General features: G+C 38.2%; 1 protein-coding gene across 1 annotated transcript in view; it reads right to left on the bottom strand.

The window, feature by feature from the left end:
* Positions 1-19,242, bottom strand: part of lix1.L (limb and CNS expressed 1 L homeolog) — an 89,982-nt gene that overhangs the window by 16,340 nt on the left and 54,400 nt on the right. Inside the window, exon 4 of the mRNA XM_018264522.2 lies at positions 7,712-7,807. Within this exon, the coding sequence (XP_018120011.1) occupies positions 7,712-7,807 (96 nt within the window). The remainder of the gene's footprint in view (positions 1-7,711; positions 7,808-19,242) is intronic.

The following is a 19,242-nucleotide window of genomic DNA, read 5'->3' as shown; positions in this document are numbered from 1 at the left end:
AGAAATATATTAAAAAGGATTTTGGCCATACGTTTGGTGATTTAACGTTTAGAAAGCAGATACGTGATTGTACCGTGGAAGACCCTCTAGTGTAGAACTTCAATTAATAGTGGTCTGGCCTGAAATACTGTTTTTGATGAAATGTGGACATTTACAGCAGAATCTGTATCTGAAGATCAACAATGCGAATTATGCCTTGCTTTCTATTCCACTTCTTCTGTGAATCCTAAATCCAAGGCAATCATTTTTATACTCCCTGCATGAAGAATCTTAGATTGTAGGACCTTCCTCACTTCAAAAGGACGTAGTACCAATAATTCATGAAGGACATCCTGATAATATCCAAAATAAAAATGTCAGGCAAAGGAATAAAAGTCCTGGACTTTTATAAATGAAAATATTTCACGCTCAGCAAGAAGCAGCCTTTTGAAAGCCCTGGATATAAATGGAATTCACATATTCTCTTTGAAGGAAAAGGAACATCTGACTTAATCTGATACATATTTAGATTTGTTACGTTTAAGAAACTGAAACACCGAGCATCAGTAAAAGATTTAATTTGAAAAAAAAGGGGCACTGGCAGATCTGGAAATCTGAGCAAAGTGAGAAGAGATGAGGGTCCAGAATTCCATGAAAGATTTTGTAAAATTTGCTGCAGAATATGCTTTCAAATATGTCACGTTCAGAATTTCCTTAGAGCCAAGGGCTCTGCGAATGTGGTGTCAAAAAACATAAAGTAACGGTTGAAGACTGCCTACTCATGGGAACCCTGAGTATTTCTTACATGTAGATCAACAGCATTGAAGGGAGGGAAATCTCCTGATGAATTATTTCTGGCAAGGAAAATAAAGACCAAATTTCCTGCACTGTTATTGATGTGTTACAGCATTGAAAAGAAGCAACACGTGCAAGAGAGACAACCCAAACCAAGCATTAACAAAAAACAAATGGTGTTAAAATATAAACCCACAGAAGATGTATAATTTGTAGATACATCATTTACTACTCACACAATCCACATGTTTTGTCAATTTAGGGCTCCAAAACATTGGTAAGTTGACCTGTACTACCAAGGTATATTGAAATTGCTCGTTAATAAGAACTTCACTAGACCCCCTTCATTGCTGAGCAATGCCCTGTACATGTCTTCTTCCCAAACTTTGCATCACACCATGACGGTGCAAGGGAAAGGGAGGCAGTTGGCTAGACTTTGTTGGCTGTAAAGGGCCCCATGTCCACACACACACACACATATATATGGATATATATTCCCCACAATGCTTTGCATGTTCTGTGATTAACATACTTAAGTATAAAAATAACATATCTTTGCAGAGCTTTGTCAGAACTTAGGGCTCATTTACTATAACCCCAGACAAAACTGCAAGAGCATTAAAGGGTGCAAAATCACAACCCTTAGTGCTCATTCAGAGAGCTAACGCAAACCCCTTAGTGCTCACTCAGAGAGCACTTCTTGCTGCGCATTGCACCTTGTGCCTGATAAAAAATCTGGTGCAACAGAAGCAAGACAGGCCTGTTATTGCTACCTGCCAGTTGACCACAATGTGGTCTGTAGCTGCCAGGGCTCCCTGACTTTTGCATAATTGCATTAGAATAATCTGCAAGTTAGGTCACAGATAGAGAGTGGAAGGGGGTACTCATAAATCCCCTGTACACCCCTTCAGTAGATGCATGCAGGTCTCTGTAATTCTTTCATTTGCAGAGAATAGAGTGCAAAGTGCACAGAAAACCTCAGGGCAACACCTCATAATCTTCCTGTACTCCATTTTGTACTTTAATTATTATGTTTATAAGATATAGAATAAATGGTGTTGATACACTTAGATTGTAAGCTCTATGGGTCAGGGACCTCCAAGGCTAGATTTACATACTGTAGCTGGCACCGCTAGACCCACTGCCATGTGTCATCCCTGTCCCCTCCCCTTCATGCGTGCAAATGAGCAAATATTTACAATTGGGTCTAGAGCACTGGGGATTGGCGTGGGACATGAAAAAACTATTGTATCTTCTTCAAGTCCCCAGTGTTTTGCAACTAATCCGGATGTGGCTGGGTGGCTGCTGCCCCTACAATCCTTTTGTCCTAGGCCTGGACCTTTGTGGCCTTTCCACAAATCCGGGCCTTGGGACCTCGGTCCTCTTGTCTCATTTATACTTCTCTAAGGGCTGAACTCCATGGTGTGTCGATGTCTGATTCATCAGCATGCAATGACACGCATGGGACGTGTCGGTTGAGCAGAAGATAATGGAACTGAACATGAAATCACAGGTAAAAACTACATGTATCCAACTGTCAGATGAAGACGAAACGTGCGGCTTTCACATCCGACAGTTGGATAGTGTCATTGCATGGCGAGTAATCGAACATCGCCGCGTTTTGGAGTTCAGCCTTTAATCTTAATCTTTAACTTAACTGTATTTCGTATTTATTATTGTAATTAGCCCTGTTTGTTCTATTAAATTACTGTTCTGCTGTACAGCTCTGAGTGCATAGAAATAACAATATACCGTATGTAGCGCTATATAAATAAAAATATACATACACACAAATAATAAGGACATTCTCTAGATTATAGGCTTCCAAGTCATTGGTAAATACAGTCTCTCAAATACCTGTCACATCCTCAAGTACCACTAATGCTCCTTTACTAGAGCTCTTAATAGTAATTTATTATTGACCATTTGTTCTTGTTTTGTCAGATTATGCGTTCCTATGTATGCCAGGCTGCACTTTATAGCCTAAAGGATTGTTTGGAATTAATCCAAATATTGACTTCTTTATTGCACATGACAAACACAGAGTCAGTAAAGATATTTGCCATGTCTAGGCGATATTTAGGAAAGTAAGATAAAAATGTCAAATAAATACAGTATACTTTGTTGCATTTGTAGAGTCTTGCACCCTGTAAAAGAACATGTATTTAAAAAGCTATATAAATAGTATTAAGGAGTGTGCAGCCAAGTGTAATAACTTGCATAAAAACCTGTGTAATTGTAAAACTCATGTAAAATCTCTGTGTTGTTGTAAAACTCACATTAAAAATCCGGTGTTATTTTCCCAAATTTTACACTGGCTTTTTTTATTGGTCCCATTGATTTCAACGGACTATGCCAGACCCATAGCATTGTAAAATATTGCTGTTATTTTACATGCCACTATTTAATAGGCAAAATTGAGCTTCACATATGGAATTAAACAAAAGAGAAGCTCAGTGGTATTTGACAAGCTCTATCTAATCAAGATAAACTTCACGTTCTGTATATGCAGCCTCAGTATGCCACCCTGTTTTAAAAACAAAAAAAAAATAGTCTTAAAATTGGAGAGAATTATCAATCCTTATGTTATTACTAGTCTGATATTTTACCTTTTTAAAAGCCTAAACCAGCTAAACCAAAAGAAGCCAACTTGTCTGGTCTATCATACCAAGGAACAGTATAAACCCTTTTGAACCCACTATCCCTTTAGCACTTCCTGGTTCTACCGAGCAGAGGGGAAGCTGATGAAACTAATTACTAGTCCAAGGATAAGTCCTCTGTATAAATACCTGCCCTAAAGGTGCTTTTTTAGTGTTTAAAGTGAATTTAAGTGTGAATTTTTTGCACCGAATGCTCCGACACCAATGGTTCTTTACCAAGTGGCAATGAAGGTTACCACCTGTTAAAAATAATGCTGGTTTTTAACAATTTGCTTTTATTCCAGCTCAGAAAAGAACATATTTTTCGCTATTATAAATAACCCTGTATTGCTGGTTCTTCCTGAAACTATACTAAAATGTAACCGTATATATTATATATATATATATTACACAAAAGCCATGAATATCCTGTAAATTATATCCTTATAAACTGTGAGTTCTGATGTCATCAGTTATAAACGGTGAGTTCTGATGTCATTTCTGTCACATGACTCATTGAAATTTGTGTATTATAATAAATAAAATACCCCCAGTTGCAAAATATCAGGATATTATAAGTTACCTTGGAGTTCCATGACCTGTATAAAATTTTATGGGGGTACTTTATTCAATATATATATATATATATATATATATATATATATATATATATATATATATATATAGAGAGAGAGAGAGAGAGAGAGAGAGAGGAGAGAGAGAGAGGAGAGAGAGAGAGAGAGAGAGAGAGAGAGAGAGAGAGAGAGAGAGAGAGAGAGAGAGAGAGATACACACACACACAATGATAAACGTATTAAAACCCTTTTCTTGACAGTCAGGAAAACTTTAATGAATGGAGTAAATATTAGCTAATATCCCACAATGTGAAGTGAGTTGTTTTTGTTTGGTTTTTTTTATGTTCCCAATCACTGAGTAAAACATCTGGGTCTCAGAAAAGGGACTTTAAACATTTTCAAATATTGTTACAATTTCTCAGATCTGTCAAAAATAATTATTGTTACAGTTCTTTAATTTTTCTCTTGATGATCAATTTGTTTCTGATGGAAACAAGAACCAAATAATTGACTCATTTGATCCATATATAGTTTTATGAGAAAGAATCTAGCTCTGTGAAAAAAATCCCCCTGGGGAGTATTTAATGTTTATGGGAATGTTTAGTTTTCGGGATACAACAATTATTATAGATATAATAAATGCCTAAATAGCTCTGCTGTGCCTCAACATTACATCATTTCGTTCTATACAAGTCCTGAGAGTGGCTTCTATACAAAATATGTCTATGTTTCTGCTCTGGCACTCGCCCAACTGGATATTGTTTGCTGATCAGTCTACTTCAAGTTAAATGAAAGCAAACATCTGATTGTTTCTATGGGTAGCTGCATTTGTGCAATATAGTGCCTATGTTAGTAAATCAACCCCATTGTCTCTAAATTCCCCTTGGCTATTAGGTTATTGGGTTGCCATAGTGCTTGACAGTACATCGTGGTGTAGAATTATCCTTATGCTCCCACAATTTTTTTAATATGTGACCATTCCCTGGTGTTAACAGTCACAAGAAATTCTTATAGGACCGGTAAGCGAAAATGCAGTGCATGCTGCAAATTACCATATTTTTCCCTACATGCAGCATTTTCCCAAAGAATTCTATTGTCATTGGTCATTGTGACAATGCACTGGGTTGAGTCTCTTGCAACTGGGCATAAAGCACAAAAATGAACCAATTACCATGCACATTTCTGGGAATTGGGATCAAGTTGCAGCCAATTTTTGCACAGTATTGCTGGTGTCACTTTTGTTGTAAAAAACATGTAATGTTAATACTGCCATCAACATGCAATTTGCTGGGCAAAAGTCAGTAGAGACTCATGATGCAATTAATTAGTGCAGTCATCCCTAGCCAGTGGCTCAGGAGCAACGTGTTGCTCACCAGCACCTTGGATGTTGCTACTAGTGACCTAGTAGGTGCTTATTTTTGAATTCCAGGCTTGGAGGCAAGTTTTGGTTGCATAAAAACCAGCTGTACTGCCAAACAGAGTCTCCTGTAGGCTGCCAGTCCACATAGAGACTACCCAATTGCCAATCACAGCCCTTAATTTTGCACCACCCAGTAATACTTTTCATACTTGTGTTGCTCCCCAACTCTTTTTAGATCTGAATGTGGCTCATGGTTAACAAAGGTTGGGGACCCCTGAACTAGTGGAACTACTGCCACATCCAGCCTGGCAGTAATTCCAGGATTCTCTAGCATCTATGGGTGCACTTGAACACTATTCATCAGAAGAGGACATACACAATGGAGCTCATGGCAAGTTATTGTAAAGAACAGATATTGTGCAATAAATGTTACTAATGTGTGTATAATTGTGTTGCCATTTTAGTATGGTATATTTGTAATTAGGTACATAAACAAGCCCTACAGAGTACATGGACCAATCACATGCAAGCTTAGAGGAAAATATCTATCCTCAGTATCTTCCCTCTTGCTCCCTCAGAATTGTATCTAAAAAACAGCTGTATCTAAAAAAAAAAATCCCTATAGTTAATAGTTAAAGATAATTCTTATGTTGTATTATATTGTATAGACCTGGAAAAAACATTTCTTCTTCTTCTGTTTGAGCCTTTTTACTACATGTTACTTGTAAATGAAACTAAATGGGAGTAGGAGGATTTAACTATATTCCTTTCCGTTTTGCAGTTTACCAATCCCAAATGAACAATTTCTAAGGCAGGTTTTTTCTTTGCTGTCATATAACTTTTCTCACCTATGTTAAGTGTTGAGGTCCGGAAAGAACTAATTTCCTGCTCAGAATTACAGCGGGCCATTTCACCTATGGGACCCTGTACTTTATTCTCAGTGTGTTTTATTCATGGGCATCTTTGGTGTATCATCAAGTTCTTCTGGGTAATCTCATCACCTACTATATAAACAGTCTCTGAGATTTGGAAATGTTTATTTAATCTGTTCTGATAATGGGCCAGGGCAGTTTGGATTTTACTTTGTTCCCTTTTACAGTCATCTGGTGCCTGTGTTATTTGCTGGCACCATTTATGTTTCTTTTATGTGGTGCTCAAAGCAATGTTTAGTAATAGGATAAAGTACATAGCAAAACGCTGGCAATAAATTACATTTGTTAAACTAACAACAGAAACAATTATTTTCCTTCTTATATTTCCCAATTGAATAGGAAATTCTGAAGGTAAAATATCACTGGGGAAAAAGTTTCTTCAAACACATCAGACTGTGCCACAGAAAATGGTTTCCCAATTAGACGAGTGAAACGTTAACAGGTGCCCAGGTATCCACATGTACTGCCACAGCCTAGGAAATAAGTCAGGGAGCATTTGAGAATGAAATGTCATACTTGGTTTGGGGATTTAAAACAAAGCAATGCTTTCACACCTGTAATATGGCTGTGCAAAAAATAGCAGTTATAGGTGAACTGACCTTGATTTTATGTTCATAGGGAGGGCTGGAAGTTTTCATTTGTCTGCTAGTCAGTGTTGAGTAGAAAGATCTAGCTGACTAGAAACCAGAGATGTTTTAGGTAAATGCTAGCAGACTGGATTTCCCTGGGCCTAATCCCTAGTGGGGCCAAGCAGAAGAGCAGATTGGAAGAAAGAAATCAGTACAACTACATGTCTGTAGCCTGTGACAGCAGCTGTGTTATAGCAGGTATAGTTGGACAAGAAATATACTTCTGGAAAGGGACTGTGGCTGTGGGATAGCAGGTATAGTAGGGAGAGATGGTGCCTATAGTAACAGTGGGATAATAGTCTCTGGGAAGGGAGTGTGACTGTGGGATAGCAGATATAGTAGGGAGAGATGGTGTCTATAGTAACAGTGGGATAATAGTCTCTGGGAAGGGAGTGTGACTGTGGGATAGCAGATATAGTAGGGAGAGATGGTGTCTATAGTAACAGTGGGATAATAGTCTCTGAGAAGGGAGTGTGACTGTGGGATAGCAGGTATAGTAGGGAGAGATGGTGCCTATAGTAACAGTGGGATAATAGTCTCTGGGACGGGACTATGAGATAGCACAGGTATAGTAGGGAGAGATGGTGCCTGTAGTATCAGCGGGATAATAGTCTATGGGAAGGGACTGTGGCTGTGGGATAGCAGGTATAGTATCGAGAGATGGTGCCTATAGTAGCAGTGGTGATAATAGCCTTTGGAAAGGCTGCCGGGGTTCTGGGATTTGTAGTTCAATAATTATGCCTACTTGCAGTATGTAAAGTCAACTTTTTTACTTCTATAAAAAACAGTTCTCTCACAGTACCTGAAATTCCAGCATGGTTTTGCCAATATTTGTCTCCAGCATATAGTGGTATGCCCCGACACTCGTGCTTGGATCTTCTGCATCATGTATGTTTCCCTGAAACGATAGAAAGTACAGTTGTAGATTCAATGTGGGGTGTGTGTTCAGTGAATGTAACAAAGTATAGTAATGTCAGATGTCAGATTCATATTTCAGCCTCTTTCCTTTTTATCCACCAGTTTATGTCTCCCCAACTGACTCAAAATGAAAGATTCAAAGTTTTATTGTCATAGGTACAGAGTTCAGCATACACAGTGCAATAAAATTCATACTCTTGTATGCTTCAATAGTAATTAGGACAAAATATATTCTCCGTCTAAAGATCATTTTCCATGAATTGGCAGCTACCCCTTTGAGACTACAGGAAAAGACATTGCTGCATTCCACTTTATATGCTATTTAGTCCCTTATTCATGTTTTCAGTCCATATACTATACCTATTGAATATCTGATTTTACATCTTGTTCCAAATTTGCTTCAGTCCATGTTGGTTTAGTTCTGTTTCTTGCTTCCGCTGCCTATTGCTGGTTCAGTTCAACTTAACTTGCTTCTTATACTTCATCCCATCCTAGGTATCTTCTCCTACTCCACCACTCTTTCTCTTTTGCTTTGTCCTCCATCCTTCTTTTGTTAGCATGCACGTGGCACTCTTGCCTGCTCTTCATAAAATTCTTGTAGACATATTTCTCAGGTAGTTTCCCTTTTATTGTGGACACCTAAACTTCCTTTGATTCACCCTAGGCAGCTATTTCCCTTTCCTGGGGTTACCAGTAATTGGATCTAATACAATGTCTGCAAGGTAGGTGGCAGTATCTTTCAATAGAAAAAGCAGAGCACCCATGTGCTTGAGGTCTTTCCTGGGAGATAAATAAGAGCAGGGGCGTCTGTATTGCCAGTCCAAATTATGGCAGCTGAGCGTCAGGGACCTGCTCCAGTTTTCAAAGCTGCATTACCAATAAACAAAAAAATGTCCCGATGCTCATAAAAAGTAAAAATACAAGTTTTTATTCAACCAATAGTAAAAAATACAAACATACTGACCCCGTATGATCCACCTTACGCATTTGGTACCCTCCGGTACTTAATCATAGGAGAGTAATGGTGTTAAGACCCTGCAATTATTCAGGTGTTAGTACAGGGACATGAGTGGTTGAGTTGAGGACCAGGTAGAGTGCCAAGAAACAAGACCCCAATTGAGAGGATCTCCTTTGCTGGCATTAGGATCACCAGAAAGGCATTTTACCCAGGGAGTTATTTGTGATCAGAAGTGTGGTTACCCTACTGTAACGGTCGGCACCCAACACCAGAACAAATGCCAAGCACCCTGGTCTCAGCTCGTGCTTCGCCTGTAGTGTGACCGCCTTTGGCCTCGGGAGGAGCCCTCAGCTACTTGGATGCCACCAGGACTTAAACGAGAGGTGCAAGGCTATAGGTTGTGGATAGGCAGATGGGCACAACTGTAAAGCAAAGTCTTTGGGCAGAAGGTCGTAGTACAAGACGTTAGGCAACAGAGTAGTCAGATCAGGCCTGGTCGAGGCAGGCAGAGAATAAATGTAGTCAGGCAGGCAAGGGTCAAACCAGGAAGTCAATCAGAGGGTTAAGCAGAAGAGGTAGTCGGTATTCAGGCAAGGGTCAGGATCCAGAGGTCAGAATAGTCAAAAGCCAGGCAGGGGTCACAACAGGAATCAAACAGGTTCAAAACAGGAATAGCAAAAGCTCAGGAAGCACCAGGAACAAACTCCTATCACGGGCAATGAGAAAAAGTAGCAATTTCCCTTTTATACTTTTAAATTTCGCGCCATTGCGCGCTGACGTCATCACACCAGCGCGCATGCGCTACAAAACCCGGAAGTTCGCTAGCGAAGTAGACATACTCTAGCGCTACTTCGCACCCTTACGCCATGCGAAGTTGCGCTCTGGCGAAGGGACGTAACTACGCTAATTCACTAACTTGCGGATTTTACTTAACGTTAGTTCTTGCGCCAGACTTTACTTCGCCAGCTCAGACCAGTCGAGTAGATAGGAGTTTGTCAAAAAAAGTTGGCGTTTTTTACTTTTTACTGGGTGATAGGCTGAAAAAATCGTAAATTTTTTTGGGGTACCCTCCTTCCCCCTTACATTTGGCACCTAAACAATACTGTGGGCACATGTGTAGGGCAATACAACACCTCTATTAAATTTTATTAAGTTTCCCTGGCCTTGTGTAGTGTAATGTAGTTGCTACAGCATACACGTCTGCACGCCGTATGCTAATAAGCATCGCTAGCGTAACTTTGGACTGCTTATCGTATTATCGCTAGAGCAACTTCGCAACTGTTCTGTAAATTGTGTGCAACTTTGGATCCTCGTGAATTTGCGCAGCCCTGGCGAAACTACGCCTGGCGAAGTGTGGCGAAGTGCAGTGAAGCCGTCGCTAGTGCATTTTCGCCGCATAGTGAATTTGCCCCATAGTCTTGTGATGACTGTAGTGAACACACTAAACACATCTTCAAAACTCCAATATACTGTGCATGGCAAAGTAGCCCTTGCTAGCAATCATATAATTATACATAACTATATGTGTCCAATGACATGCCGAGAAGAGACGCTTAAACCAGAGGAAGGCTACACACACACAGAGAGGTTTTGCAAAACCTGTGAATTAATGACATCATTTATCACAACCACAGTTTTTTTTTTTCACAATGATTTATTCTGGTTAAATATTGGATGTTAATTTAAGGTAATATATCATTTTTATGGACATGTCTATGGTTTAAAAGAATAGACTTCTGGGCGCGAGTTTCCTCTGGGATATCTAAAAGCCAGCATAAATATTTCAGCGGCGCTGTGTTAATGTTGTTGAATTTAGATGCTATAAATTTTCTGATGCAGCTACACTTAAGAAAATAAAGGTCAAGGCGTTTTGGCCCTAAGAATCTTGCAACAGTTGAGGCTATATTCCATTAAACAGGAAACTTTATAAGAAATCTTTTCAGCACAGCTTACACGTGAGAAACCGCAGTGTCACTGCTCACTCTATTCCCCGACTTCATTACTCTGCTCATAAAACACATCCTCAGACCTTTCAAAATTAAGCTGAAACTCTGCTTCTAAAGCTTTTAATGGACTACGTCATATGAACAATGAAAAGCTAAGGGTGGGGAATGTGACCCGAATAAGAGTGGGCACTGCTTTGGTGGGGAGGGGGTCAAAAATGCTGAATGCAGAAGAATTAACTTAAAGAGGTAGTTCATTTACTGGGACTGATTTACTTAAAGGGTTCCTCCAACAATGATGAAAGAAAATATATGCAAACAGGACACGAATGATGTAAAGTTCATGCAATGCAGAATGCAGGTTTATCCGGGCACAACATACTTTGATAAAAAGTCCTGCTGGGGTTGAGCACTGTAATGGTTAAGCTGAGTTCAGGAGAGGTTGTTAGGAGAAAAAATAGGATCAGACAGCTAGAGTTGCTATGGGAACCAGCAATGCTATCTCTTCATTGACTGCTACACTGGAGGGTGTGTTTAGTAATCTGAGCTGAGAAGAACTGAGCATGCTCATGAGCCAACAGCCAAAGTAAATTCTTGAGGGAGTGGGCATAATGGGTTAGAGGAGGAGAATGAATTCTAAGTGATTAAGGGGAGGCTGCAGCCTTACTGTTTTAACAACCAGAGTGGCAGGTATTTAAAGATTTCAAAGAGGCTGTTCACTGATTACATTTTTGTGGGGAGGGTTTACATATCAGTATCAGTATCTGTTCATTCATTTTTGTTGGGTCTGATTCTAAAATGTAACTGGAATCAGGTTCCTCTCTAGGTCTTTTAAACAGCTGGCTTGCAACATTGTTACAGGAGCCAGGCATGCAGAGAATATAAATAGATATATATATATACATTGCTTTTAATAGCTGTTGTACGTTCAAATAAATTTAAAGGGGTGGTTCACATTTAAGTTAACTTTTAGTATCTTATAGAACTCTAAGCCACTTTTCAATTGGCCTTCATTTTTTCTTTTTTATATTTTTTGAATTGTTTTCCTCCTTCTTCTGACTTGTTCCTGCTTTTAAATGGGGGTCACTGACCCCATCTAAAAACAAATGCTCTGTAAGGCTACAAATGTATCATTATTTCTATTTTTCAATTACTCCTTTTTCTATCAGGCCCTTTCCTATTCATATTCCAGTCTCTTCAAATCAAGGCATGGTTGCTAGGGTAATTTGGACCATAGCAACCAGATTGCTGAAATTGCAAACTGAAGAGCTGCTGAATAAAAAGCTAAATTATAAAAAATGAAAACCAATTGCCAATTGTCTCAGAATGTCACTTTCTACATCATACTAGAAGTTCATTTAAAGGTGAACAATCCCTGTAAACCCAATGATAATGTGTAATTAATGTATATGGGAAAAATGCTTAGAATTATATTTTCTGTTACTAAAAACAGTTTTGGATGGAGGATCCCTTTAAGGGATGCAAAAAAAACAGTGTTCAAATCAACATGTTTATTGCGCACAGTGTGGGTGGCCATGGTAGTCTGTATATGCATAGGCTTTATTATTATGTATTGCTGCTGGTGAGTACCCAAAAACCCGAGAATTCCGACTGAATTAAATAGGAACTGCTTGTTATTACCAGTACCAATTTTCTGCCCCAAAAACACTGCCTACACAACTAATATTTTATAACTAATATTTTAGAATTTAAAAAAATCTTCAAATAAATATAAAATTTTTGAGTATTTTTTTTTATTAATAAAAGAGCTCTCAGCTTCACATCAATATTAAAACCTTTAGGGCTAAATATTCCGGATATCTATTCACTTTCAACAGTTGTATTAACTGCATCACCTCCTCTCCATCTTACACGTCTTTTCTTTTCACTTTCTATTTGCCAGTACTTTAGACCATCTGGCTTCTGTTTATAAGCCATTTTAAAATGTTTAGGGACACTGTGTGATTTTTAATCCTTTCACAGTATTTTCTGTTTGTTCCTTTTTCTGCACCACAACATCCTCTTAGTTTTACCTATATACTGAATAACACATGGGGCATTATTTATAGTACTCTATGTATCTGGTACTGCACTTAAAGCTTTGTTGTATTTTATATTCTTTTTGTGACACCTTTGATTTTAATCCTTTACTTTTAACCCAAACCTTGCATAATACAGGTATGTGACCTGTTATCCAGAATGCTCAGGACCTGAGGCTTTCCAGATAATGGATCTTTCCATAATTGGGATCTTCATACCATAAGTCTAGTAGAAAATCAGGTAAACATTAAATAAACCAAAAGGCTGGTTTTGCTTCCAATAAGGATTAATTATAAATTAATTTGAGTCAAGTAGAAGGTATTGTTTTATTATTACAGAAATAAAATAATTTTTTAAAATTTAGATTATTTGGATAAAATGGAGTCAATGGGAGATCGCCTTTCCGTAATTCAGAGCTTTCTGGATAATGAGTTTCCAGATAACGGATCCCCACAAAGAATTCTTCAATGTTTTTAGCCCATTTCCTATTTGGCTGGGTTACACTTGTGTACCCATTTTTGTCCCCTTACCCAGCCATCTTGCACGTGTAAGGAGGCAGTATGGGTGGAATAATGGAGAATGCTATGTGTCTATTCTACACTAAGGGGCAGATTTACTAAGCTCGAGTGAATTTTCGGAGTTCAAAAAGTTCAAATTTCAAAGTAATTTTTTGGATACTTCGACCATCGAATAGGATACTACGACTTCGAATTTACTTCGACTTCGATTTGTAAAGTCGAAGTAAAGTAAAAATCTTTTGAATATTCAACCACTTGATAGTTGAAGTACTGTATCTTTAAAAATCCTTTGATTTCAATACTTCGCCAAATTAAAGCTACCGAATTACTATATGGCCTATGGGGACCTTCCAGTGCATTTTTTAAAGTTTTTGGCATAGAATAAAAATCCTTCGATAGATCGCTATTTGATCAAATTCAAAGGATTTCAATTCAATCTGCCCCTAAATAAACTGTCAACTCTGGAGTATTCTAGAGTATTAATATGTTTTCTCCTTTTAGCACATCTTAATATTTAGTTGTTATCATTATGATGTATCCTTCCCTCTCCTCCTATATGTATTTGTAATTTAAGGGGGATCTTGTTATTTTTATCTGTATTAATTTCTATTTATTTTTCCACATTTACCAGATATTCTATTCTTTGTCTGTGGTTTTTCTATGGACCACTGATGTTGGGCCACACGTTGAAGGAACCTATTGGAAATAAAAGATAAGTACATCTCACATTCTCAATTTTCACACTTTTATTTTCATTTTTAAAATGTCTAACATCCTTCCACTACACAGATCTCCAAATCAAAGCAAGGAATCTAGAAAACAAATGGCATTGCAATGAACTGGAAGCCACCCCGAGAGTATGAAATTGAAAGGTTGTACATCAGCTATGCATATTAAGCACACTTTATGTTTTTGAACTTGATTCGGTGCAACATCCTTGAAGCCTTTGCATGGCAAGATAGTTTTGTGGTTAAAACTTGTTTATTTACCACCCAGAAGTTAAATAAAATCTTTCAAGCAACTCAGCATCCAACAGACATTACTGCAAGGTCAAATTACTAACATTTTCTAGGAACACAACGCACTGCCAATTTCTTCTCTCAGCTGAAAACCTCACAGGAACCAGTTTAAGCAGCAGAGGGATAATTGCAATGACTCTCAATGTATTGATCATTACAACAAAAATAAACAGAATGTATAATGCAGATTTCTGTTATTGCACCGGATGTTTGATGCTCTTTGTGCAACAAATCACTATATTTGGTGCCATGGAACGGTCTTCTTGAACATGTTACACATGCAAATACAGAATGCCTGTACATGGGACCAGTACACAAGATGTAGAGGTGCTTCACAGAGGTGTAGTGGTTATGAATGAAACTTTGGGATGTCATCTGCATAGATTGCTTTCGTATATGGAATGCAGAGGAAGTTCAGGTGGTAGACAGTTGCTGGTTGTAAGGATCACTTTTGCACATGTGTAGCCAAGATTGATCCAAGAGAATCCCTTGAAATGGTCTTGCCTTTGCTACGGCTTCAATCCAAACAAACACACACACACATGAACCTGTTACACATGCAAGGATAGAACGACTGAACACAGTATCGGACTGGCCTCGGATACCAGGAAAACTCCCGGTGGGCCCAGGTGTCAGTGAGCTTCTTGCTTCTAAACATTTGGCCTATTTCATGGTCATTCCCTAATTCTTTATGGGAAAAGGAGACTTAATAATGGAAGTATAGAGTATAGTATGTAGAAAAGAGACTAGGAGAATAAAGTGGTTGAATGAGGAGAGGAGGTATAATAGTTTGGAAAGTGGGCCCCTGGCATCCCAGTCCAACACTGCCTGTACACAGAACCAGTTAATGGACATGAGGTGTAGAGGTGCTTCAACAGACATGAAGTGGTTATGAATGAAACTTTGGAATGTCATCTGCATAGATTATTTTGTAGATAGATACCAAGGAAGTCCAGGTGGTAGACAGTCTCTGGGGGTTAGGAGCACTTTTGCACACGTGTAGCCAAGATTGATTCAAGAGAGGAGTAAAACAATAAAAATTAGATGCTCCTTGTTAGGGTAGCCCAGTGCTTAAATTCTCCAACTATAAGTTTTTAAAAGTGTTTTTTTAAAGCCATTTCTAAACCCTGACGGCTCACCAATCCTGACCAATATCCATGTTCTATGGATATTGGTTGGTTCTATAATCGAATAAGGTTTGAAAATTGCATCTGCTGATGCACCATGTCGGCCAGTACATGTTACATCAACAGATGAGGAAGTGAAGACTCTTTGTACGTTGTTGTGGTAGCAAAACCATGTGATGACCTGGTACACTCTTTCTCCATTCAGCCTTTGGACCAATTGGGCAGAGAGAACTTAACACTTCAGTAGAGCAACCATAGATATACCAACAAACTTCCTTTCAGCCTCCTAACTACATCTATAAATATTAATGCTGTATAATAAAAGTAAATAGCATGAGGTAATATTAGCCCAAAGCTAAAGTCATGACCCTTTATGTTTAATCTCCTGGGGTTCATTTCCTTGTAAAACAGTGATTAAAAATCTCAGTTCTTGAGAAGGGATGTGAGCCGAACACCTGTGTTTCAAAATTCTGCACTCAGAGAAGACATAGTTCCTTTTACACATAACAGTAATTAAAAGGTACAGCTTGTTTATGTTCTCAGCTATAATTTATGTCTACCACCCATGGACATTGTCCAAGTTTGTAGCCTATGTGATAGTGGTGAGTATATTCGTGACCACATTTTGCTGCTAACACACAAATCATTCCTTATGGTTCAGTAAATGCTTGTGTTATATCTTTACAATTAATATAACTAAGTTCTCTCACTAAAACTTTCAGCCTCTTGGCACGTACAGCTGAAGATGCTGAACAGATGCCAGATTCTGAAAACCACTTAAAACATATTGGTGTATTTATTTTGGAGACTACTCCAATGGAATAGGTTCAACATTCACAAACTGTTATGTAATTCTGAGCCAATTAAAATAGTGAGGGAGGCCATTTATCAAAGGCTCTTGAGAGCAAAGATGGTACAGCTTAGACGTGCCGTGAAAGAAACAGAATATTTGCCAAATGTGAACCCCAGTTGCATTTCTAATAAGTTTCTTTGCTGATTATGGCTTGTGATATTCCAAGTTCAACTCGTTTGAAAATATATTAGTAAAACATGACTTTGCTGGTTTTAAATGTAGCTTTTACCAAAATATTTTTATAAGTATGTTGACATTGAATGTATAAATAGTTTCAGATTTTGTGGTTTGTTTTGCAACTCAATAAATCTGATGGGCTCGGATCTTTCGTGTATGATTAATCATAATGTGCTGATCAAATGATACTTAATATCGCATCATTCATGAATTTTTTCTGCTGTGCTGAACAAGGAGTAACATTTCTAGGTATGAAGCATGAAAATGACAGAATGTGACCTACATAGCATAGTGTTATATATATATATATATATAATCAAGACACTTCTTTTACTGTATAAAATGCAGCCAGAAAATTAAACATTTACAAATAACTTTAAAACCACTGAAAATTTCTAATTTCTGTATAATACACAAAAGCCATGAATATCTTGTAAATTATATTCTTATAAACAGTGAGTTCTGATGTCATCAGTTATAAACGGTAAGTTCTGAACTTGTGTATTATAATAGATAAAATACCCCCTCTTGTAAAATATGAGGATATTAGAAGTTACCTTGGAGTTCCATGGCCTTTGGCCTCAAATTTTTATATGGTCATGAAACTCCTCGGTAACTTATAATATCCTTATATTTTACAAGAGGGGGTACTTTATTCACTATATATTGGAAAGTTACTTAGAATTACATTTTCTATTTTAATGCAAAATCCATTTAAATTGCACCTCCTTTCCCCCAATCCAGTGCACATGCTGATTATTGGGGAATGTTTTTTTTAACAGTACTTTCTATAACTAGTGATGAGTGAATTAGCCAAAGAAATTAACGAAACTGTGAAAATTTCACAAAACGCATTGAAGTCAATGGGCGTTTTTACACACGTGACAATTTTTCCTTATGGCGACTTTTTTTGTCCTAATGCATTTTAGTCAAAGGGCGTTTTTTCTTATGGCGACTTTTTTTGTCCTAAGGCATTAAGGTCAATAGGCATTTTTTTTCTTATGGTGACTTTTTTGTCCAAATGCATTAAGGTCAATAGGAGTTTTTTGTTATGGGTGTTTTACTCTGCAAATTTTTTTGCAACAAATTTTCACGAAAAAATTTGCACATGGTGAAATTCGGAATTTCGCCTCGAATCCATGGCTGGCGAATAAATTCGCTCATCACTATCTATAACTAGTTGTCTCTACTCCTATAATCTTTTTCTTCTTCACACTATTTTATCTAAACAGATAAAGATCTCTCCAGGATCTCAAGAACATGAAAAAAGTTCGAGTCTTGTGTGTGTGTCTATCAATATATCTATCTATATACAGATATGGGACCTGTTATGCAGAATGCGCGGGACCTTGGGTATAAGCTTCATCACACTGAAATTAGAAACTTTCTGAATACAACCAATTACACATGTTGTACCGTTTCTGAAATAATACGTTTATCTGCACTATCCCTCTCTCTGCATCTGTTTCTCTTCATTCTGTGTTATTGCAGCAGTTAGGTGTCAGATTGTCATTGATAGTTAGATACAATGGGGGCAAATTTACTAACCGGTGAAAATTTGCCAGGACGAAAATTCGCTCAGACTCGCTAATTTACTAAAATGTGAAGTTTCGTCCTGGGTTCGGACGCTGCCGAATTTTCGCTAGCGTTGCTTTGGCAATGCGAGCAAATTAAAGCAAAAAAATGCTGGTGTTCAAATCTGCCTAGCGCAACTTCATTAGAGGATTTAGCTCAGGCTAATTTGCATAGGGAAGGAAATTTAAACTTGAATGGAGGTCTGTATGTTACGTGTTGTGGCTAATACATTACATTTCCACTGATAATTACACATGTCCAGAGATCCTAAATAAAGCCAATACAGTTGTTTTAATGCCCTACACATGAGCTAACTATAAAATAGTTTTCCATATGTTAGTACATATATGGGGGAAACCGGGTACCCTAAAAAAATCACCCTGAAAAACGGAAAAGTCGCCAGCGCTTTTTGGATTTAGAAGATTTTTATGATGTAAGTAACTGAAGATTGAGGATGTTCTATGTACTTCAATGCACCTCGCCTGGTCTGAGCTGGCGAAGGCAAGTCTGGCGATAGAGGTAACGTTTAGTAAAATCCGCATCTTAGTAAATTTGCTGAGTTACGTCCATTCGCCAGAGCGAAAAGTCGCCTGGTGCTAGAGTGCAAATCATCGCTAGTGTCTATCTCCTTCACTAGCGAATTGATGCCTGCGACCGTTAGTAAATCAGCGAAGTGGCCAAAAGTGGTAATGCTGGCGAATTGTCAATAGCGTTAGTCACTTCGCCCTTTAGTAAATTTACCACAATATATCATATGGGGGGGGCTTCCTTTCCTAGCAGATATATTAAAGCTAACTCAAACTGACTTCAGCACAAACAAAATTGTATGTAGGGAAACAAGATTTCTGGTCATTTCAAATGAGTCAGCCCTAATACATCTTTTAGGCAAAAGGAGCCCCCCAAAGGCTGTATTGGATTAAACTGTCATTCGAAATCAGACTCCCAACTCCTACATGAAGACACAATGAAGAGAAACAGATGCTGAGAGGAGGAGGGTGGAAAGCTTACATTAAATTTTCAGTTTTTCCGTTATGCAGGCCCGCCGATACGGGCAGTTAGATCGCGGGACCACATAAAAGCACAGATGCGACCATGATCCGACGGGATTTTTTCAACCTTCCGGCCAGATATCGATTGGCTAAAGCCCGTCGGATGAGCCCACACACGGCCAATAAGCTGCTGACTAGTTTAGTTTATTAGCAACT

Source organism: Xenopus laevis, chromosome 1L, assembly GCF_017654675.1.
Source record: "Xenopus laevis strain J_2021 chromosome 1L, Xenopus_laevis_v10.1, whole genome shotgun sequence".
Classification (NCBI taxonomy): domain Eukaryota; kingdom Metazoa; phylum Chordata; class Amphibia; order Anura; family Pipidae; genus Xenopus; species Xenopus laevis.
This window is presented reverse-complemented; position numbering and strand designations above follow the sequence as displayed.